We start from the raw sequence: 23117 nt of genomic DNA, 5'->3' as shown, positions 1-23117 counted from the left end.
GGGAAAAAGGCATTCACACAGCCAACTTATTCCAGCTTTTTCTCTCCCCCTTCCCCCCATAGTGCTTTAGTGTTTAACTCATTGTAAAAAATAGTTTTCATTTTAAATTGACTGTGGTTTGGAAAAATTCTTGTCTCCTTTTTTCCCATCTTTACTACTTTTATAATTGTGTGAAATACACGTAAAATTAAATTTACCGTCTTACCCATTTTTAAGTATACAGTCCAATAGTGTCAAGTACATTCACAATGTTATACAACCAATCTCCAGAACTTGTTCATCTTGCAAAAACATCCCATCTCCAGAACGTTTTTGTCTGCAAAACGTCTTGCAAGAACTTCAACAACTAACAACACCCTGTTTTCTATTTCTATGAGTTTGACTGCTCTACATAACTCCTATAACTGGAGTCATGAAGTATTTGCCTTGTTCTGACTGGCTTTTTTCACTTTCGCACAATATCCTGAAGGTTTACCCATGTTTTAGCACGAGTCAGAATTTCCTTCCTTTTTAAGGCTGAATAATATTGCGTTGTTTATTCGATACCAATTTTGTTTATCTATTAATCTGTGAATGAACTCGTGTGTTGCTTCCACTTTGGGGCCCTGGTGAATAATGCTGCTACGAATATGGGGGCACATATATCTCTTTGAGGCCCTGCTTTCGATTTCTTTTGGATATATACCCACAAGGGGCATTGCCGAATCACGTGGTAATTCTATTTTTAATTTTTTGAGGAACCACCTACTGTTTGCATAGCAGCTACACTATTTTACATTCCCACCAACAGTGCACAAGGGTTGCAATTTGTCCACATCTTTACCAACACTTGTTATTTTCTGTTTTGGTGGTTTTTTTTTGCTTTTTAATTTTATAGTGGACGTCCTAATGCAGATCAAGTGATATCTCATCGTGGTTTTGATTTACATTTCTTAATGATTAGTGATGTTGAGTGTCATTTCATATACTTTTTGGCCATTTGTATGTCTTCTTTGGAGAAATGTCTATTCAAGTCCTTTGGCCATTTCGAAATCCGGTTATGTTCGTTCTTGTGGTTGAGTTGTAGAAGTTCTTTAAGTATGCTGGATATTAATCCCTCCTCAGATGTCTGATTTACAGTTATTTTCTCCGATTCCATGTGTCACCTTTTCACTCTTTTGGTTGTGTCATTTGATGTACAGGAGTTTAAAATTTTTAATGTAGTCCAATTTGTCTGCTTTACTTTTGCTGCCTGTGCTTTTGGTGTCACATGTGAGAAATCATTGCCAAATCCAATGTCATGAATCTTTCCCTCTGTTTTCTTCTAAGAGTTTTATAGTTTTAGGTCTTACTTTTAGGTCTTTGATCCATTTTGAATTAATTTTTATATATAGTGTAAGGTAAAAGGCCGACTCTATTCTTTTGTATGCGGATATCCAGGTTCCCAACACCATTTGTTGAAAAGGCTGTCTTTTCCCCCACTGAATGGTTTTGGCACCTTTGTCAAAAATCACTTGATTCTCTATAAAAGGGCTCATTTCTGGGCTCTCTGTTCTATTCTCTTAGTCTATGTGTCTGTCTTTATGCCAAGTCTTGCTTCCTTTTACTCAGCTTTGTTTATTATTTTCCGGTCTACCAAGAAGGCTTCTTTTTACATGGATCAAAATTGTGCTGTTTTTATTTTGTATCTTTAACAAGGGAAGAGGCTCTGCCCCTATTTCCTTTTCTCCTGTAGCAGTCTTCACTAATGGTTCAAAACAGCGTAAGTAATTGAATAAGTAAATTAAAAAGTGAAGAAGGCAGTCTGCATGGGAGATGATTGAGTGTAAATCAGAAACTTATGTTAAACTCTGTCTGGATTAACTATCTTTACGAACTTGGAGAAGTTACCAAATCCTTCTAAGCCTCAGTTTCCTCATCCATATAATGGGAGCGTGAAGAGTCCGTCACGCTGAATTGAGTGAAGTTTAAGGGGGAATGTGAATGTACATTGCTCTGCTCAATGCCTGGCTCAGAGTAGGCAGTAGAAGTCATGCCTCAAACGTACACATTTTCTTACTTTGTCCATTTCACTTCCTAACTTAGATTTCACTTTCATCCCAAATGCCCTCTCCTTTCTCTTTAAGGAGAAAGTCTCCCATCTGCTTCCCTTCCTTTTTCTTTTTCTCCTATATATATATATATATATTTTTTTTTTTTACATGTCAGTGACTTGGAGAGTTGGAAAAGCCCCTTTAAATCTCCCATGTTAATCGCAGTTTAACTTGGTCATTCTCAAATGCAGAGTGGGGGGTGGGGGAGTGGTGATTTTGTCCCCCGAAGACATTTGGCAATGTCTGGACATTTCTGGATGTCTCTACTTCAGGGAGATGCTACTGGCAGCTAATGGGCAGAAACATAGATACTGCTAAACATCCTACCGTGCCCAGGACACCCCCCACAACAAAGAATTATCTGGCCCCAAATGTCAATGGTACTGAGAAGGAGAAAAATCTAGTTTACCTGAGGCAAATCCTACCAGTCTTGTTTTTCTATATTAGCGTCTTGCTCTTGCGTTTTTGCAAGCTGTGTGTGGCACTGACTGGGTATAATCCAGAGAAAAGGGAAGACAGATCAATTTGGGGGATTTTCCTGGTTGTCCTTCGTAGGTGACAATGTAAAAATCAATAATACTACAATAAGCTACTCTTCTGTAGCTATTGGAAATTAGTACAACCATTTGGGGGTTATCTCCAGTGAGGTTGAAAACACTGAGTGCAAACAACCTGGCAAAACCACTTCCAGGTCTCCTCCTCGGGGACCTTTTCTCATGTGGGCACACGGAGACGCCGATGGGGTACACTCAGATCATTTTGACACTGAAAAATGGGAAATGGCCGAAGTGTCCCCAGGAAGAGAAGGAGTGAGTGCAATGCAGTCTGATCGTGGAGTGGGGCAGTGACAGTCTTTAAGGTGGAGAACGCTTCTAGATTGATGAGTGGACTCCTGACTTCAGTTACTACAACTACCAGCATGGCTAGATCTCAAAGCCCATTCTATGTTTAAAAAAGGCAAGTTGCAGACAATATGTAGGGTAAGCTATAGCGAGCCATACGTATCACTGTTAGGCACTGTCACCTGGTGATACTTATATATGTGGCCCCACGAATTGCCTAGGGCAGCTGTACTAAAGCACCTCCCGTGTACATGGCTTCAACAACTGCAATTTATTATCTCACAGTTCCGGAGGCCTGGAAGTCCGAATTCCAGGTGTGGGCAGGGTCAGGGTCCCTCTGACACCCGTAGGGGATGTATCCTTACTTGCCTCTTTCAGTTTCGGGTACCCCCAACGTTCCTTGTCTTGCGGCAGGGTAACTCCAGTCTTAGATGGCGTTCTCCCAGCGTCTCTTCACCGACTCCTCCCTCTGTGTGTGTCTGTGTCCACATTTCCCTTTTGATGAAGACGGCAGTCACATGAATTAGAGCCCCCCTTAATGACCTCATCTGAACTTCATCCCCTGTGCAAAGACCTTATAACCAAATAAGGTCACATGATGAGAGGCCAGGGTTGGGACTTCAACGTACCTTTCTCTGGGGGCGCGATTCAACCCCTCACAGCGGCCAAAGTATAAACACTATGACCTGGAAAGTCACCCACCAAAGTCATGCCAGTGGTGGTTTCTGGACAGAGAAGGAGAAGTTGTTGGGAAACCGGATCAGGGAAAAGCGTAAGAGGCTTCAGCTTTCCTAGTCGTGCTTTTATTTCCTTGAAGAAATAAACACAGATCTGGAGTTAACATGAACAAGTGTAGCATTTGCTACTATCTGTTCCTTTATTCTCTGTGTTTTACTGTAGTACAGTTTTCTAAGTGCTTAAGAGCAAACAAGCAGGCACGAGAGCCAGTTTCGTGCTTGTTTATGTACCTAACTGGACGGTGCAGTATGAGATAAACTTTTATAGAAGTCAAAGTCCTCTGTTTTCTGATTTTCAGGACATGTGGCTCTACCTGCATTCAGCAACTTGAAAAATTCAGACTTCAGACAGTGGCAGAGATTGCAACCTCCGGTAACCGTGTGCAGTCCAGCTCTTATCGAAAGCCAGCCTGACAGAAGCCCGAAGCTCATCTGACACAGGTAACTCCCACAGCCTGTGCTGACCAAGCTCGTTTGCACGGTTTGTCTCCGTGTGGGACAAAGTGAGAAAAATACGGAGAGAGGAGTAAGTTTTTATGAAGCGAAATCCAGTCAATTAAATGGCCTCCCTTCCTTTTGAGATTGGAACCCTCTCCTTTTTTCTTAAATGTCCAGGAAATGTTTTATGAAATAACAGTGATGGCAGGTCGTGGTACGGTAGCTGCGGTTGCTTTTCATGTCCTCATTTAGCAAAATAAAATGTTTCTTCTCCCCAAAATTAAAAAAAAATTTTTTTAATGGGTCTATTTGAAATCAAATGGATGGTGACTTATTGGAACTAGTTAAGAATTTCTTTTTTTTTTTTAAATTTATTGGGATGACAATTGTTAGTAAAATTACATAGATTTCAGGTGTACAATTCTGTATTACATCATCTATAAATCCCATAATGTGTTCACCACCCAGAGTCAGTTCTCCTTCCATCACCATATATTTGATCCCCTTTACCCTCGTCTCCCACCCCCCACCCCCCTTACCCTCTGGTAACCACTAAACTATTGTCTGTGTCTATGAGTTTCTGTTTCTCATTTGTTTGTCTTGTTCTTTTGTTGTTTTTGGTTTATATACCACATATCAGTGAAATCGCATGGTTCTCTAAGAATGTCTATAGAATCACGTTGATAATTTTGACTGTGGGCCATAAACATGCATATATCTTATATAATTTGCATAAGCAACTTTGATTTCATTTACCTTAAAAGGGTTCCCTTGCCATGTATTGGCGACAAAGTGTTTCCCTTTAGAAAATAAAAGGTACACCTGAAATAATGTTTTGTGGCCTTGCTTTGCCGCTTATGGGGTGAGGTCCTGCATTTGCTGGTGACCAGGTGTGCTGTTTGATGAGCCCCTGATTTCTCTGTCTGTGTCCTCTGGGTAATAAATGCCCTCAGTTAGCAAAACTAATCTTTGCACAGTTCACGACTGCATGGCCATGATAGTCTAGCCTGACCCTGGAGCAAGAGATGGGAAGAGGAGGTTAGAGGGGAGAACTATGACCAACCATCTTCTGCTGGCCCATGTAGATAGAAACCATTCTTTTTTGATAACTTCATAATATTATGTTACACAGATGTGTTGTTACTGATTTGGCCCATCCCCTGTGGATGAGTTTTTGGATTGTTTAGTGTTTTGTCATTACAGAGCTTGGCCTGACAACGCTTAATGACTCCAGGGTCCTATATTTTATAAGGTCACTTTGGCGGCTGCAGAACAGAGCTTGTGGGTGGTTTGCCGTGGCTTATGTTGGCTTAAGTCTGGCCAAGCTAAGAGGCAGCAGGGATCCAGATAAATAGCCTCAACATGACCTCATCGCGGTTATAGGATGTCGAGTAAGTCCTCACTTAACGCTGTGGGTAGGTTCTGCCACTTTTAGTGACAAAGTGGATAACGAGACCAGTGTTCCCACAGGCTAATTGCTATGAACGAGAGTTCAGTTCCTACAGTATCTCATCAACATTATAATGAAACAACGCTGAGCGAAACGACATTATTCGAGGACCTGCTGTAATTTAATCTGGAACATTCCTGGAATGACAAGTGCAAGATTGTTATGATCACCCATTCAAACCAGGAGTCTTTCAAGGTCAAATAGGGAGTCCACAATGAACAGACTTTGAAGGCATATAATTGCCTGGCAATGTGACTGAAAACCACTGAAACAGTGAAGTGGGAACCCCTAAATGGCGTGTCCAAAAGAGGACCCCGACTAGAGGGTTCAATGGCCCTCATTCTCAGTCAGGTATGAGACAATAACATTCGGATGGGAATAAAGTATGGATCCTCTCTGTGCTTTTTCCAAGGCACAAAGCGAACTATTTCTTTGAAAGGGCGGGATATTTTTCCTCTAATAGTTAACAGGAAACTATGAGTAAGGTTCCCAGAAGACCACACCCACTTCATTTGACGATTAACACAAGACTATTTCCTTAGAGTTATTTCCTCCTCCTCCTTCTGTCCCAGATCCTTTTCTGTAGGCTTAACTTTTTGTTGGTTTAGGAATTTGCCCCAATGCAGGTGATAATGGCTAGAGCACCATTTGCATCTGAACTTTGACAAAGGTGCAATATACAAGCCCCTGTTAAATGACATCAGAAGGACAGAGAACTGAACCAACAACCTTGAAACTAGTTGTTGCTGATCACATGTAACATCTGTCTGTCTGTCTGTCTGTCTATCTATCTATCCTTCTATCTATCTACCTACCCTCCCATCCACCTACCTACTTTCTACTCGTTTATCATCTATCTTTGTATCTACCTATGAGGTCGGACAATTAAGTTCATGAACGCATCCTAGAAAAAGTGCTACATACCTCATTGCTGAATATCACTACGGTCACCTTTGAAGTACTCCCCTTGGGAAGCTGTGCACTGACGCCAGCGCCTAGTCCACCCTTCAAAGCAATTTTGGAACTCTTTTTCTGGAATGGTCATCAGAGCTGTCATCGTATTACCCTTGATGTCCTGAATGGCATCAAAATGTCTTTCTTTCAATATTTCTTTTATCTTCAGGTAAAGAAAGAAGTCACTGGGGGCCAGATCAGGTGAGTCGGGAGGGTGTTCCAATACAGTTATTTGTTTATTGGCTAAAAACTCCCTCACAGACAGTGCCGTGTGAGCTGGTGCATTGTCGTGATGCAAGAGCCATGAATTGCTGGCGAAAAGCTCAGGTCATCTAACATTTTCATGCAGCTTTTTCAGCATTTCCAAATAGCAAACTTGGTTCACTGTTTGTCCAGTTGATACAAATTTATAATGAATAATCCCTCTGATATCAAAAAAGGTTAGCAACATCATTGCAACAAGTTCGCGAACTTGTCAGACCTTGTACAAATGTGTGTTTGTGTGTGCTCTATGAATATATATATGAAAAAATATATATGTTAATACATTTGTCCAAAATTCTGAGCAAAGATGACCTTACATCAGTCAGGTGAGGCTAAGCTCTGCTGCATCAAGAAACAACCTCGAAATCTCAGTGGCTTAACACATAAGCATTTATTTCTTGCTCGTGAAAAGCTTGGTGGGTTGGTGGAAGCAGGGGTGGGCTATGCTCCATTTAGTCCTGCAGGAACTCTGGCTGGTGAATGGGGCCCCATCTGAAACGTCACTGGTTACCTTGGTAGGGAAACGGGGAGCCAGAGGGTGTGTTTTGGCTCTTACAAGCTTTGGCTTGGAAGTGTCACAGTCACCTATGCTCACAGCCCACTGGCTAGAAATAGCCATATGTCACTGCCTTACTGCAAGGAGTCTGCTCTCCTCCTCGCAGTGGCCTGGGGGGGCCTCCAGGGTCTCCTCCCCCCTCCATTGCTGCTGCTCATCTTGGAATTTCTAGAGCATCTGAGCTCTTTGCTGGTGACCCTGAGCCCTGGTTTCAGGATGTGGTTTTCTGATCCCTTAGGAAGGCTTCCCATGATACAGTCTTTTCAGAAATTTATCCTGGGAAGAGGGGAGGCTCTCTTGAAAAACTGCTATACTTCCTCTTTTTCACAAGTAGTGAGTATGAGATAACTTGTCATGACTTCCTTTCAGTCTGAGCGAATAAGCTCACAGCCAAACTTCGTTACAGCCACTAGATCCACCTATGAATTTTGTAGAATTGCTCCTGCCGTGCAGTCTTTCATCTTCTGCACATGCCGTGATTTACTTCTTCCGCTGGTGAATGACGTTTGGGGTGTTTCCAGTTTCTGACACCTGTGAACAAAAAAAGGTTCTGCGAACACTCTTATTGCCTATCGGTAGATATATTCATGTCTCTGGGGCTGGTCTTATGGTACCTGCTTTTTCATTTCTTCAATTTAGTAGGCGTTATTTGGCTTGTTAGATGTAATGGCTGGGGGTTTTGTAGGCCGTGGAAGTCCTAGACCATAAATATATTGTCTAGTCTTACAATGTAACTGAATGAATGTGTTCAATTTCCATCTTACGAAAAACAATTAATAATAAAGCATTCACATTTAGTCTTCAGAGATATCAGTTTGGGTAGATGTCCCTTTGCAAAACGCAGCATATTAGTCAGAATTCTCTTTAATTTGCAAATGACAGAAACCCAACTCCTTAACTAACTTAAGTCCAAAAGGGAATGTAATGACTCGAGTATCCAGTGGTGAGCAGCCTATAGGCGTGGCTGGGTTTAGGGGCTTAAATAACGTATCAGCATTGGATCCCAAGTTCTGTTATCTCTTGGCTCTGTTCCCCTCCCTGTTGGCACCAAGGAGCTTCTCTCTTCCCAGCATTTCTGACAAAACTCCCAGAATTGAATCTCATTGGTTATGACTGGACTATATACTCTGACCAAATCACTGTGGCCAGAGAGAAAATAATTCTAATTGGGTCATATATCCACACCTGGCCCATATGGACTGAGAGTAGGGGTGTGACTGAAGCAAAAATGTTACCATAAAAGAGAGAAATGGATGCTGGGCAAGGACAAAATAAAGAAAAACGGACTTCCACTGTGCTGAGAAATATGGGATCGAGGCGGCAAACGAACTTTCTAAGACGAGAGGTGATGACAGAAGGTTAATATTGTTTTTATCTCTGATTACTCAACAGAAAGTCGAACCGTTTTCGTTTGCATAGAGATAAGCTGGTAAACATTGGCTGAACTTTAAAAATCATCTACCTCTTTCTTTCAAAGGCATCACTATTCATCTCCCTGGAGATAGTTTTGTCTTTTATTTTTCTTCCCTGTCGCCCTTCCCATGTTGGGTCTGTCCACAAATCCTGTCAGTTCTTGCTTTAAATTTTCTCCCTCACTTATTATTTTCTTCACTCTTCCTACTGACATTACACCGGCAGTTCCAAGCTTGCAGCCTATCACTGGAGCGAACCCTAGTGAAACAAGAGCACGTCACCCCCAGTCTTGTCAGGACGCTGGAAGACTTTCTAGGGTTTTGTGTCTATTCCTGAATGAAACCCTGTGGCCAGGGCCATGGTGAACACTGATTGGCCAGGCCTGGGTCATGTGACCATCTTGGAATCGGGAATGCCACTAGCTCTTCCTGAATCACCTGGACCAAGAGTCGGGGAGAGGCAGATGTCCAGAGGAAAATCAGGGCATTGGTGCCAAAAAGAAGGGGAAATAGGTAATAGGCAGGGAAAACAGATATCCGACACACTTAGAAATGAAAACTCCCTCACTTCCGACTTGAAAGTATGCTGTGTCTGTAGAGTCGAGCTCATGGAACTCATAAAATCATTATTTTCAAACTGGAAGGGATGGTAGCAATTGTCTCCTTACCCAAGTCCTCTAGTTACCATTATCTATTCTTCCTTCGGGCACTCATACTCATTTATGCTTTGAACCCTAGAACCACGAGCAACGAAAGTGCTCAAAAAGTCCTTTCTTCCCATCTTTTGGCTCAGTGTGCCCCTCCCTCCCAATCAAGGGATTGTATTGGTCAGGATATAAATGTGGCCATATGTGTGGGAAACCCAAAGAACAGTGGTATACGTCAGATAGACATCTCTTTGTTTCTTTACGTAAGAGCCCACGCTGATACGCCAGCACTGGCCTGGGAAGTCATCAGCAGCCCAGCCTTCTTCCCTCTGCTGTGCTGCTGTTCTCACAGGGGTGCTGCCTTTGTGTGCGTGGGCCGAGATGGTGCCCTGTCACATTCCCAGTTCACAGGAAGCAAGGACTGAGAAAGCAAGGAATACCCCTTCTCTTGAGCAGCACAGCCTGGATGCTGGATCTGTCGCTTGTGCTCACACCCCACTGACCATGCTCATGGCCACACTGAGGTGCCCAGGAGGCTGGGAAACAGAGACTTTATTCTGGGCAGCCGGGTACCCACCTATGCGATAAAGGAAGACAAACACTGGACGGTAACCAGCAATCTCTGCAGGGAATAAAGGAAAAACATCTGACCTTTTCTTTCCTTTTTGTTTCGCAGGTTAAAGCAAAGATCCCTGGGTAACTGCAAATGCAGGAACACTTCAACCCTCCAGGGTAAAGAATCTGTGCCAGCATGTCTGCCTACTACCGGCACGACGAGTATGAGGGAGATCCAGATTACCCTGACTATTCACAGTCTCGGAACCACATGCAGGAGTACTTGAAAACTCAGCAGCATCCAGGCTCTCCAGGTCCTCTGAACAACTCAGATTACTCTAAAATCAGAAGCAATCCGTACGCTGCAGGCTCCAGAACAAGCTCAGACTATTCCAGGCCTCTAGCAGAACCAGATTACCCTGGATCTCGGAGTCATCCAGACTACCCTGGCACCAGCAGCAATCCATACGCTGCAGGCTCCAGAACAAGCTCAGATTATTCCAGGCCTCTAGCAGAACCAGATTACCCTGAATCTCGGAGTCATCCGGACTACCCTGGCACCAGCAGCAATCCATACGCTGCAGGCTCCAGAACAAGCTCAGATTATTCCAGGCCTCTAGCAGAACCAGATTACCCTGGATCTCGGAGTCATCCAGACTACCCTGGCACCAGTAGCAATCCGTATGCTGCAGGCTCCAGAAGCTCAGAGTATCTCGAGTCTCTAGCAGAACCAGATTACCCTGGATCTCAGAATAATCCAGACTACCCTGGCACCAGGAGCAATCCGTACTCTGCAGGCTCCAGAAGAAGTTCTGACCATCCTGGGTCTCTAGCAGAGCCAGGTTATCCTGGATCTTGGAGCAATCCATATCATCCAGGCTCATCCAGAGAGCCAGACTACTCTGAATTGCGACGAAACCCTGATTTTGCAGGTTCTAGAGCCAGTGGGAACTATGCAGGCTCCAGAACAAATCCTGGTCATCTTGGCTCCTTTGAAGAACCAGACTACCCTGGAGCTCGGGGAAGCTCTACCTATCCCGGTCCCAGAGACACTTCCAACCACCCAGGATCCAGAAGAAATCCAGAACGTGCTGGGTCCAGAATCAACTCCTACATAGACGTTCTGAGTGAGCCTGATTATCCGGGCAATGAGAACCAACCTAATGCTTCCAACTTTTTGGGGGAACCAGACTATCCCGGTGCTGAGGACTATCAGCAGTCTCCAAACTTTTGGGGGGAGCCTGATTACCCACATGCTGAGGACGTTCGAGACTATGGCTCTCCGAAGACTCCAGAAATGACCAGGGAGTATGACCACTGGGGTGGGGGCTGAGTACTAAATCATCAAGTCAGTGGACCTTGGTTGGCATTATTTGGGTTAGGGACGTGGATGATGGTTTCCGTGCCCTGAAGTTGTGGCAAAACCTTCCTATCTACCTGTAGATCACACCTACCTGGAAGCCTCACGTGGGCCAGGGACCCTCAGTCTGAGGCTTCAAGCCCTTACCTAAACGTAATCTTTAATCACCTCTGGTTTGGATAACATCCTCCCTAATCTCCTACCTCTTCCTTGCGAAACCCTGCAAAACACTTAGATCCCCGATATTTTGACCTGCTACTTAGCCAGTGAGGGTAGGGTTAAGACGTGATAATTCTGAACACAAACATTTTCACCAGAATTAAATCAACAGGAATGCATTGTAATCAAGAAAATCTTTTGAAGATCTAACTCCATGAGGTCAATTTAATTCCTCAATTTTTTTAAAATTTAAAAAATTTTTTTTATTCTTATATTTTTTTTATGGCTGAGCCATAAAAAAATCTTCAGTCATCCATTAATTTTTGGTCATTGACAAATTTTACAAGGTGCAGCTCTGGACATGGACAGTGCTGGTGTGGGTGACTTAATTTGACTAAATCTATTTTTTTCCTGGGTTAAATTTTTTCAACGTACATGTTGCCAACAAGATGTGATTCTTCCTTCAGGTTTTTTAAAACATCGATGACAAATTTTACCACGTGACATTTTAACCAATATGAGTCTCATTTTGTGTGTGCTATTTCTACTAGCAATATTTATGCGATCAACCCAAACGAATGGAATTCCTTGTATGTATCTCAAGGAACAAGGATATGGGATTGGGGTGCGCAGCAAGGTCAAAATGTCTTCAGATCCTAAATAGTAGGGTTAACAGGATCAGGTCCTTGATTTTGTCCCCCGGCCTGATTCATCATTCCACAATACATGCACGGTTCCCCATAACCTTTGGGGGAAAGGCCACACTGCTTCACCTCTGAGAATGGTTAAGAATGAGGACGCATTGGGCTAACAGTAAGATGCCAGCCAAAGACCAGCCTGACTTGACCTCTTTTCACCTCTGCTGTCCCCTCCCTACCTCCACCCTCTCTACTCAAGGTCAGTGGTTCTTAATTATCTGACCACCTGGGGAGCTTTAAAAAACAGTCCAGATGCCAGGACCCAACTTTCAGAGCTTCTGATTTAATTGTCTGGGGTGGGGCCGGGGAATTGGTATAAACATCAAACTGAGAACCATTGCTCTGGGTTCACTGATTTTCTATAACATTCCCTTTGTCCGGTCTCACACCTTTATGCGATTCTTCATCCTTGGAATGCCCTCCTCCTAACTCTTTATGGATGAATTGATCTTTCCAAACCCAGCTCGGATGTCTCTCTTCCGTGTAGATTTTCCCCCAAACTCCCAACCAGAATTCTTCTCTCCTGCCTCTGAACGACTGGGCCTGTCGTCTGATACTCAGCAGTTGCTACTGTATTATAATTGCTTATGGCTGAGTCTAAGAAGCTCCACCAGAGTGTACTGGCAGTTCCTGGAGGGGAGACAGCCATGTGTCTTTATCTTTGTGTCCTCACCCCCTAGCCTGTGCCAAACACATGGCTGGTATTCAGTCGGCATTTGGGGAATGGATGGATGGATGGATGGATGGATGGATGGATGGATGGATGGATGACTGTCCTTACTATGCTCCTGGATGGACATTGATGCATCATTTTGGGATTTCAGGGTGCTCCGCAGAACAGCTCCAATTCGGTCCTCATTTCATCATCGGGGTGACAGCCCCTTGGGCATCCTTGTGAGAGAGAATGAAGATGACCCTGAAAGCATTGAAATGAACTCCATGGAGATGGAAAATGCATACGGCCTCTCTGTGCCAGGTGCTCCCACCATTGGCTATGGTAAGTAAGCTTTTGTTCAAATGAGGCTCATCTCCCGGGAAGAAAGTAAAATTCAGTGGACTAAAAACAACAACAACAAAAACAAAAACAAAAAACAACAAAAAAAAAAGTTCAGTGGACTTAGGGGAGCAAGCATGAAAGATGTACAGCAACAGGAGAATTGGTTTATCCCTCCCCCCATCAAACACCCACCTTACAGGGGCTGAGAACTCAACGTCTAGAGCCAAAGCAGTATCATCAGTTATCAGAACAGGCCAGGTAGGCTTATGAAAAACTGGGGTGTGCGCGCCCTGTGCTTACACGAGGGAGCCAGTGTTCGGATTCGATGCACTGCGTGTGTGTGGGAATGTGGCCTCGGGGTGGCCAGAGCCCCAGATTTTCTAAAGGGGCGAGAAATCTGGGTTTTTAGGTGAACTCCCTTAATTTTGACATGCTCCAAAACAATAATAAAAAAGTAAAAACACTGAACCCGGCCAACAAAATTTCTGGTGGGCTGGACTCAGTTTGTGTGCGGCCAGTGGCCTGCGTTAGTTTAGTGCATCCAGAAGGTGTGTGTTCAGTCAGAGAGCATCTGTGTGCTCGGAACCTCTGGGGGACAACGGGAGGAGGAGGCAACTCTGTCCCTGAGGTACTTAAGGCCTGAGAGGGCAGGGAACACTGGCCCACTAAGACGAAAGCAAGTTAGCAAGCAGACTATTAATATGTGAAAAATCACCCCGTGTTCAGAATCTGCTGTGTGTCAAGGGTTAGCTCTGGGTGGCAAAGGAAATTCTACCGGGTCTTATCTTCCCGGAGGAAAGAGGGACTTGCTGTGAGAGGGAACCAGTTTATTCCACACAAATCAATGTTATAGGAATTAAGAGCCCACGGCGGCCAGAAAAGGGTGGGTGTTGAGCCAAGAACGGGTGTTGAGCCAAGAACAGAACGAAGGACCCAAGTGCTGGCCAGAGCACATGGACGATGGCTCAGCCCTGAGGGGGCAGGTGGGGAAGAGTTGATACAGGCAGAAGAGGGGGTGGGATGCATTGCCAGACACTAATGAAAACCACCGACTGTTACACATTTGCATAGAAAACATTCATTCAGGCTATTCCAAACCTTGTGCCATGCATTCGCAATAGGACAAAATCAATCTCGAGAGATGAAATTTATCCTTGAAAAGCCAGAAAAGATCTCTCTTTTCTTATGTATAAAGCACAGATACATGCACAATATATGAACAGATAAACAGTCTGTCTGTGGTATTAACATTTCATGGGGGGAAGCATTAAGGCAGAAATGTCTAAAGACTCCTTAGGGGGCCAATAACAACAACAAAAAAGATATTATCTCTGTTTTAGAGACTAAGCTATTGAAGCTCAGAGAGGTTAAGTAACAGGCCCAAGGGCACACAGCTAGTAAGTAACAAATCTGGGAATTGATCCCTGGTGAGAAGTTCCAGAACTTCCTACAGTGTAATTTTGTACACGTCACCATCAAAACATGCTCCATGTTCTCTGTTGAGGACTTTAGCCTTTAATGTTTACCGTGGGTTGAATAAAAATGTATTAAAATGTGACACTGCTGTGTAGGTGCTGAGAATGGACTCTGTCCCTAAGAAAATCATGCCGTTTCACATTCGTTCACACATCATCCTAAAATGCCGGAACTGGAAGGAACCTCTCTAACCATCTAGACAAGTTGTTTGTTTTTTTTTGCTTAATTTTTTAAAAATTTAACAACTGTTTTTTTAGAGCAGTTTTAGGTTCACAGTAAAATTGAAATTTCCCATATAAACCGTGGGCTTTTGGTGATGTTTGTACGCCAGAGCAGGCTCACTGATGGTAACAAATATAGTACCTGTACCCCCAGGCCCCACATGTACAGCCTCCCCCATTATCAACGTCCCCACCTGACTGGTACCACATTTGTTACCATCAGTGAGCCTGCTCTGGCGTATAAACATCACCGAAAGCCCATGGTTTACATCAGTGTTCGTTCTTGGCGGTGTCCATTCTATGGGTTTGGAAATGTATAATGACATGTATCCCTCAGTAGATCATACAGAATAGTTTCACTACCCCAAACCCTTGGTGCTCTGCCCATTCATCCCTCCCTCCTGCCCCCCCAGGCAAGTATTTGTCAAACTGAGTTGTAGCCCATTAACAAGCTGTGAAATTAACTTTTTAAAATGAAATAGAAAAGAATGGAAAAGAATAAGACTATATCAGAGTGCTGTTTATGTCGTCAAGCAAAGTGTTGTTTTGTGAAACTTGGGTTTTAGTTACATATGTGTAGGTATGTCCTGGATCTCAGTGTAACAGTTATTTTTAAGTATGGCTTGTAGTCAAATGAGAGCCATCTATGGAGGCTGTTTGTAATTTAACAGCGTTGTTTTCATATCAGTGCCCTATTTTACACCCAAGTGCTTCATTGTTAGTCTGGTAGAACCTCAAGGTCAAGGTCTCAGGCCCTACCAACTGTTGTGTGCTCAGTAATATCTAACGTGGTGGGATTAATGGCAACATCTTCTGTCTCTTCATTCCAGTGAATCCCGCGTATGTGGGTGAAGGTCACCCTGACCAAGCTTATGGAAACCCCCTGCCCAGGAGTGATTGGCACCAGTCACCCCAAGGTAATTACGACGTGAACGGGAAGTGAGCAAACATTCAGTGCTGGAGAAAGAATGATCAAGGCAATGCAGAGGTGGCCATTTCCTCTCGGCCTCGGGTGTGGTAGCTGAGCCGCACTTCCTAAGTGTATCGAACGGGGTTTTCTTGTAGACGTGCAGAGTTTTTTTTCTCCTCTGGACACCAAGGTGTCTTCCTCAGGACTCTTCTGGTTGCAAGTGACAGAAACCCAACTCGCACTGGCCCACATTGAATTTATTGGCTTGTGGGGAAAGGGAGGATATGGGAGAAACAAAGAATTGAAGAGCGAATTACCTTCTGGCCCCTGGACAGTGCCTGGCACATAGTGGGGGCTCAGAGATATTTGTCGAATTCATGTATGGAATGAGTTACAGGAACCAGGGCCTCTGAGTCTGAAGTCAGAGGCTCAGTGCTACCTGGACTCTCTTTTTCTCCATCTATAGCTCATCTGTGCTTGACCCAGCTTCTCTTTAAGCTTCATCTCACATGCTTCAACCGCAGTCAGGCCTCTGCAGGCCAGGGAGTGTGACCAATAGGAGGCCTAGACACACACCCTCAGCTCAGCAGCCTCAATGGCAAGTCTCCCTTTCTCTGTGGGTCTCTCAGGCAATGCTGAGGAAAGACTCTGTCCGCCTCTGTTTGGGCCGCACGCCTGCCTCCACGTGGACCAGTCATGTTCACTGTAGGAAAGAAGACTGGGTCACATGTCCATCCTATGTCTGATACATGTGTTGGTGAGGTGGCAGTGCACTGACCAAAATTTTTCTGAGGCGGTATATAGCTGTTAGTGATGGTGGAGCGTAGACGCAGTTGTGCTGATAGAAGACAGAAGGCTTTGAAATCAGTCAGGAAGCTCTGGAAGGACCACTGTATGTAGTGATGAAGGTCTGAGCAGAGGCAAAGACCGAGAGATGAAAAGAAAGCAACAGAGGAGAGCGGCCAGGGAATGCTGGGACCTAAAAGCAAATCTGTGAACAACAAGAAATAAACCCATTGTCTCCGTAATAACCCAAACTGAGGAGCTTCATGACTTCAAACTATAGTATCTCTCACCGCCAGGCCCCTAGCCTGTATGATAACCTTTAGCCTCATCTTAAGAACCTTCTCAAGGAGGCCTGTCTCTTCCACAACAATTAGCTATTGTTGCTGGGGAGGGAAAACCTCGGGGACATAATCTCCATTTGGTGCCCCCTGGAACAGAGAATGGCTGTAACTATTGGAGAAGAGAAATGCCTTTACTCTTCCTGAGACTGCTCTTTCTAGCCAGCATGAGGTTTGGGGCCTCTGGTCAAAGCGGAGCCCCCAGAAGGCAGAGGCAAGTAAAGAAGTGGAGGACACACATGAACCTGGCTTTTGTCACCACTTTGCTTTGCATCGGTCCTCATTCTCAGGCTGCCTACAGTTAACTGGTGGACAGCCTCCTGACAAAGCATGACTTCAATGGACTACGCTATGAACCTAGGAAGCATCCAGCCCATAGTAGGCACTCATAAATATTCATTTATGAATGAATGAATGAATGAATGAATGAATGAATGCTACATCAACATTCTTGTTGTAGGAAGGGGCCAGGGTGAAGTGATGAAGGGGTCCTGCTTTGGGGCCAGAGAGATCTGGGTTTGACATTCAGATCTGCTACCTGCTGGTGTTGTGACCTGAGGCAAATTACCTCTTTGGGCCTCAGTGTTCTCATCTATAAAATGGGGTTGATTATAGTACTTATTTCATAGGGTGATTGTGAATATTAAATGATATACTCTCTATAAGTAGTTTGCCTGCAGCAAATGGCAGGTATTGTTACTGTTATTCATCATTGGTGGGGACAGGAGTAGAGTTCTAGTTCAATCCTGTCATTTAATGAGGGTGTGATGAGGAGGGAGTTCAGTTCATTTCTCTGCACCTCAGTTTCTCCAAATGTTAAACAAACTGAGCCGAAGTGATTTCCCAATCACGTCACTTGGCTAGGAATTGTGTTCAAGTGCCTGGCTCTAAAACAGGGCATTGACTTAGCAATTATGGGGTTTATTTTCTGATGTAACAGGAAGTGTGGAGGGAGAGAGGCCAGAGTTTGTGCAGCAGCTCTGCCCATCGTGCTGTCAGGACTGAGGCTCCTTCTATAGCTTCTCTCTCCACCATCTTAGTCGGTGAATATCTGTCCTCTTGTTTTCAAAATGGCAGCCCCGGTCAGGAAGAAGGCGAAATGGTGAAGGGCAAAAGGTGAAACCAGGCACAATGTCACCTTGGAAAGAGCATTCCTGGAAACCACGTGTCTCATGGGCCAAAATGGAGTCACGGGTGGGTCTATCCTCAGCCACAAAAGAATCTGGGAGAGTTGTAACCGAGCACAGTGCCCGTCCAGGAAAGGAAGTTTCTGCTGGTAGGAGAGAAGTGGAGAATGGATATTGAGAGGCTGACAGCAGGATTGGCCCCCCCAAGGCAGTCAGGAGATAATAATCGTCTCACTAGAAACCCATCTGGACTTACATAGGCATTTACAATTATGAACATAAAGTAAAGTTTTAGGTCGGAAGCACCAAACGAAAAAGAAAGTCTTTCCCTTTGATTATGAGTCAATTAGAAGAATCTCTCCCTTCTGTTTCTAGAATCCCATTGTCTTCAATGAAGGATTCTGTTTGCAGTTTCTTACCTAGCTACCGAGATGGAACTGTCTTCAGAAACCCACACCTCCTCCTAGGAGATGCCTCTAGTATAGCCGTGGGGAGTTACATTGTGATTTGTGTGGGGCTGGCTTTGGCGAGCTCATCCTGGCGTTTTAAAGAATGTGGATGGGGCATCGCTCTGTGATTGTCCTCCCTTTTCACGGCGGGTCTCAACAGTGCCGCCGTGGCGGCTGTGTGAGGTCTGTGGAAACCCACCCCAGTGCAGAATTAGGCTTGGATGAAGCGAGAGATGCTGTCTGATGCCCAAGGGAATGACGTCATCATCGAGGTTGAGACTGTCCCATCTGGGGTCCAAAGGCACCCAAATCAGATGGTGCCGGGAAAGCTGGTGAACTCGGCCTTCAGCATGGTCTCATCCACATCTGACGTTGACGGGTCAGACTCTCAGACTTTCAGTCCCCGGAATGACAGAAATGCCAAGCAGTGGTTACGGTTTTCAACATCCTCAAATGAATCGTTTTCTCAGACCCTTCATAGCCCAGAGAGCACAGGCGCAGACACTCCTTGGACTTCCCATGAAAATATTCAAGGTAGTCAGACGCCGGGGCAGAGCTGCTAGGATGAGAGCAAAGAAGGTTTCCAAGGGGTCCACAGGGTTTCTTAGTTTTAAGACATCCAGTAGGTTGAAGGATTGGGAAATTGACCTGAAGATGCTAGAAACCGAGGAGGGGGTGACTTTGAGAGCATCTAACACCTAAACAGGAGTTGACCTTGACCAAGCTCGTTGCAGGTGTCTGGTGCTCTGCCCAGCACTTCCTGTTTGTTTTCCATTGAGTTTAGTTTTATTTCCTTCCCATGCTCCACACCTGGGAGGCAAGCACGTTTGTCATTTCCATTTGCTTAATGAGGAAACTGAGGTTCGGGGAAGTTAAGTGATCTGGCAGATTTGGGCCCAAATGCAGGTCTGCCTGATTCCCAAGCCTGATACTGTCCTGCTTTGGTCCAATTCCTTCCCAGCCTGGATTCAGCAACACAGGATGCCTCTTTCTGCCAAACCCACCATGAACACAGTCCTCAGCCGAGACCGCCCTGCCTCTGCTCCTGAGCCCAAATACTGCTTAGTTTCTTGGATGGATTTTTGTTTCAGCCCATAATACTTCAGGCATAAAGTCCAGCCTCTCTCAGTGATTTCTAAGGGGGTGAAAAGTCTAGTTACAGCAAAGCATTGTGTGGGGTTAGCCCCTTAAATGAAGGGTGGGACATCTCCTGTCATGCTGCTGTCTCCCTGAATCTCTGTGTTTTTCCCATCTCCCTCCTTCTGCTTTCTTCCTCTCTGTCTGCTCCCCCTTCCCTCTCAGGAGAGAGCAAATTCCTTGTGTTCAGCCCAGTGAGTCTGTGGTGGGTCTCTACTGGAGACGCTCCCTCCACCTTAACTACACTATGTCATTAAAATGAGGGGTTCTGGCTCAATAGCTCGACCAGGGAGCCAGTCTGTTCCCTCGATTGTGACTCCAGCCGGGGCTCCTAGCTGGCTTCGTCACTGTTGCAAGATGTGGCAGCAGTCCCAGGTGTCATATGCAGACATACAACATCCAGAGGAAGAAGGATCCATCTTTTCCTTGTTTTCTGAGTTTTGCTTTTTCAAGAAGGAAGAAACCTTTACCAAGAAGCAACCCTCTTGGCAGCAGTCCACCCCTCACAGAACATTGACCAATATTGTGTCCCATGTCTGTGCCTACGTTGGTCACCTGCTAGGGGCACAGGGCCATCGGGATTGACCTGGACTTATGGTGACATGTCCCCTGTGCCTGGAGATGGGCCCCACATGCTGCAGAAGCTCAGGGTTGTGGGAGGGAGGAATGTAGGTTTCCAAACAAAATCGGGATTCTATTAACAAGGAGAAATGAGTTTGGGGCAGGCCACCAACAATATCCACCATATTGACCCAAGATGTAAATGTAAGTTAGTAGGAGAAGAGCGGGGAGTCGTCGCAGGGCCGTAGAAGCACATATGACAACATCAAGGATTGTAAAGATGGTGCGTGTGCCAGGAGTCCATGGGAAACAAGAAAGGGATGCGAGCTATTAAAGTGAGAGAGGAGAGAGAGGCTGACCAAATGCAGGGTCTTGTTGGCCTTGTGAGATGTTTTTTCGTCACGGGAAATGGAAAACACTCGGAATTGCATGCAAAGCATCATTTGAAATGTAACACAGACGCATGCTGTCGTCCCCCTTTTGTGTGTGACCTTTAGGAATCAGGAGTCCGTAGAGTCTTCTTTCCTTGTGCTCTGATAAAAACACGGCGCTCACTTCAGCGCCATCTTTTAAAATGCTATTATCCTGTTGAAGGTAAAAAGAAAATAAAAAAAATGAAACTCCATTTATTTTCTTCCTCAGGACAAAAGTTAATTGCATCTCTGATTTCCATGACATCTAGAGACAGAATGAAAGCCATCAGGAATCAGCCAAGGACCATGGAAGAGAAAAGGAACCTCAGGTATGGACCAAAGCTTTCCTTCTAGCCCAGATTTCATGCGGATTGTAATCTCCTACTTCTGCCCCGTCTTAGAGAGGTAGAGCATAAATAAATACATACGAGAGAAGAGACAGTCCTGCTTCAGAAGAATTCTACACAATCTGTGTAGGTAGGTGTTCCCGTCTCCTCCCGCCTGGAGTGTGGGCTGGGTTTGGTGACTAGATTCCAAAGAGTAGACTGTAGAGGGTGGGATGGGAGGGGGAATCACTTTCCACAGGCGAATTCCAGCAAATCCTACCTCAGCCAGGTGATCAAGGCTGACGTCGTCCCCAGAGGTTAGTCGTGTGACCAGGACACCCCTTCTGTGGCAGGCTCCTAAAACCCATCCCCCCAGTCTAACCAGAGGAAAAAATCAGGCAAACCCCAAGTGAGGGCCATTCTACAAAACACCCGACCAGTACTCCTCAGACCTGTCAAGGTCATCACAAATGAGGAAAGTGTGAGGAACTGTCACAGACTAGAGGGTTCTAAAGAGATATGATGACGAACTGCAATGTGGGATGAGATCCTGGCATAGAAAATTCCAGCCATCCCAGTCTCCTTGGGGCTTAGCCTTACCTATTCCCTATGCATACGACTAACCCCTCCTTTCCTCCAAGACTTTGCTTAAATATCACTCTCTTTCAAATTGTAACAGGGTTCCCACCCGAGCATTTCCTATCTCCCTTCCCTGCTCTGTTTTCCCATTTTCTTTTCCATAATACAAATCACCTCTTAATATCCTATATCGTTTACCCATTTTATTATTATGTTCATTGTCGCTTGTCTTTCTCTTCCCACTAGGATGTCAGCTCCTGAGGCAGGGAAACTGGTCTCTTTCCACCTGGGACCATGATGGGCACGTCGTGGCACTCAGTATATATTTTGGGAATGACTATTATAGCGTTGATATCTCTCGCTTTCTTTTTCCATTCCCCACAGGAAAGTAGTTGATAAAGAGAAAAGTAAGAAGTCTCGTATCTTTGAGCTCAACTGCTGCACTCAGTGTCTGAACTCCATTTCACTGGTAAGTCAGCCTTTACTGTCGTCAGAAAAATGGGCACCCCAAGAGGGTAAAAACAGGGAGGTGGGAGAGTGGGGATGAAAGAGGACGCAGGGGAAGAGGAACCAAAATTCAGGGCTGTTTCACTGAAAGTCACAGAAATTGAGTCAGTGTAGATGCGGGAAAACCAGGTGGGCATTCGAAGGTCTGAGTTATCTGGGCAACTTAGCCACTGCGAGTGTCCCCTTCAGCAGCAAACCTGGGAAGGTAATAATAGCACTCATTTTAGCGGGTGGTCCCTTGTATTAAATGTGATGACATTTGCAAATGTGCTTATGGAAGGGCCTGGCACATAGTCATGCTCTAGAAACCGTGGCTGGAATAGCAACTGGGGGACCCTTTGGGTAGATACTTGTTGAGGGAATGTCAACTCTCGTGCTTTGCACCCCAACCCCAGGCATACCGGAGATCCAAGAACAGCCTATCGGAGCTGCTCAATTCCATCAACCTGTGGCAGAAGACGCTCAAGGTCATCGGGGGCAAGTTCGGAACCAGCGTCCTGTCCTATTTCAACTTTCTCAGGTGGCTTCTGAAGTTCAACATTTTCTCGTTCATCGTGACCTTTGGCTTTATCATAATCCCGCAGTTAACCGTGGCCTCAGGGAACACGCTTCAATTCACTGGACTGGAGTTTTTCACCGGGGCGGTAAGTCCTCCAAGTTCACCACCTTGGAAACCTACAGACACACCTTACTGGTCACCACTCCAGACCTCTCATTTTTCCTGGGAGTCAACTGATGGGGAACATGGGTGTGTAAATAACGTTTTTCTTGTTTCCCCAAAAGTAACATATACACAACATAGAAGAATTTCTGGCTCCAGAGCTAACAGTTTCTGCCGTTCAGAATCGTCTTCTCTGAGCACATAGGGACACATATATAGATGTACATATGCATTCTTTTGTCTTGGTTAACAAAAGGTGCATTATTCCTATATAACGCCGCCGACTTGTTTTTTTCACCTAAGATGTGGTGGCTATCTTGTGTTAGTGTTCATAGATCTACCTTTTCTGTCTTTTTCATTTTTCATTCTACAAAATGCAACGCTCCTTTTGAAAAGTTCCTATTATAGAAGAGAACAAACTAAGAGAAAGTTCATTTTACCCTTCTTCCCTTGTGTAATGCCCCAGTTCAGAGGGCATCTTTCTT

At 44.9% G+C, this 23117-nt stretch overlaps 1 protein-coding gene across 2 annotated transcripts in view; it reads left to right on the top strand.

Annotated features, from left to right (window-relative positions):
- TMC5 (transmembrane channel like 5) overlaps positions 1-23117 on the top strand; it is a 52035-nt gene that overhangs the window by 9101 nt on the left and 19817 nt on the right. The window contains exons 2-8 of one of the 2 annotated variants that reach the window (XM_019753068.3): positions 3951-4092; positions 10049-11235; positions 12969-13141; positions 15669-15755; positions 20789-20888; positions 21849-21933; positions 22367-22615. In XM_019753068.3, coding sequence (XP_019608627.3) covers positions 10124-11235; positions 12969-13141; positions 15669-15755; positions 20789-20888; positions 21849-21933; positions 22367-22615 — 1806 coding nt within the window. In that variant the 5' untranslated portion in view covers positions 3951-4092; positions 10049-10123. Of the gene's footprint in view, positions 1-3950; positions 4093-10048; positions 11236-12968; positions 13142-15668; positions 15756-20788; positions 20889-21848; positions 21934-22366; positions 22616-23117 lie in introns of those variants that run through there. The other variant, XM_088801222.1, reaches the window with a different exon arrangement.

Source organism: Rhinolophus sinicus, chromosome 10 (genome assembly GCF_057876585.1).
Source record: "Rhinolophus sinicus isolate RSI-liver-muscle chromosome 10, RSI-T2T, whole genome shotgun sequence".
Taxonomy (NCBI): domain Eukaryota; kingdom Metazoa; phylum Chordata; class Mammalia; order Chiroptera; family Rhinolophidae; genus Rhinolophus; species Rhinolophus sinicus.
This window is presented reverse-complemented; position numbering and strand designations above follow the sequence as displayed.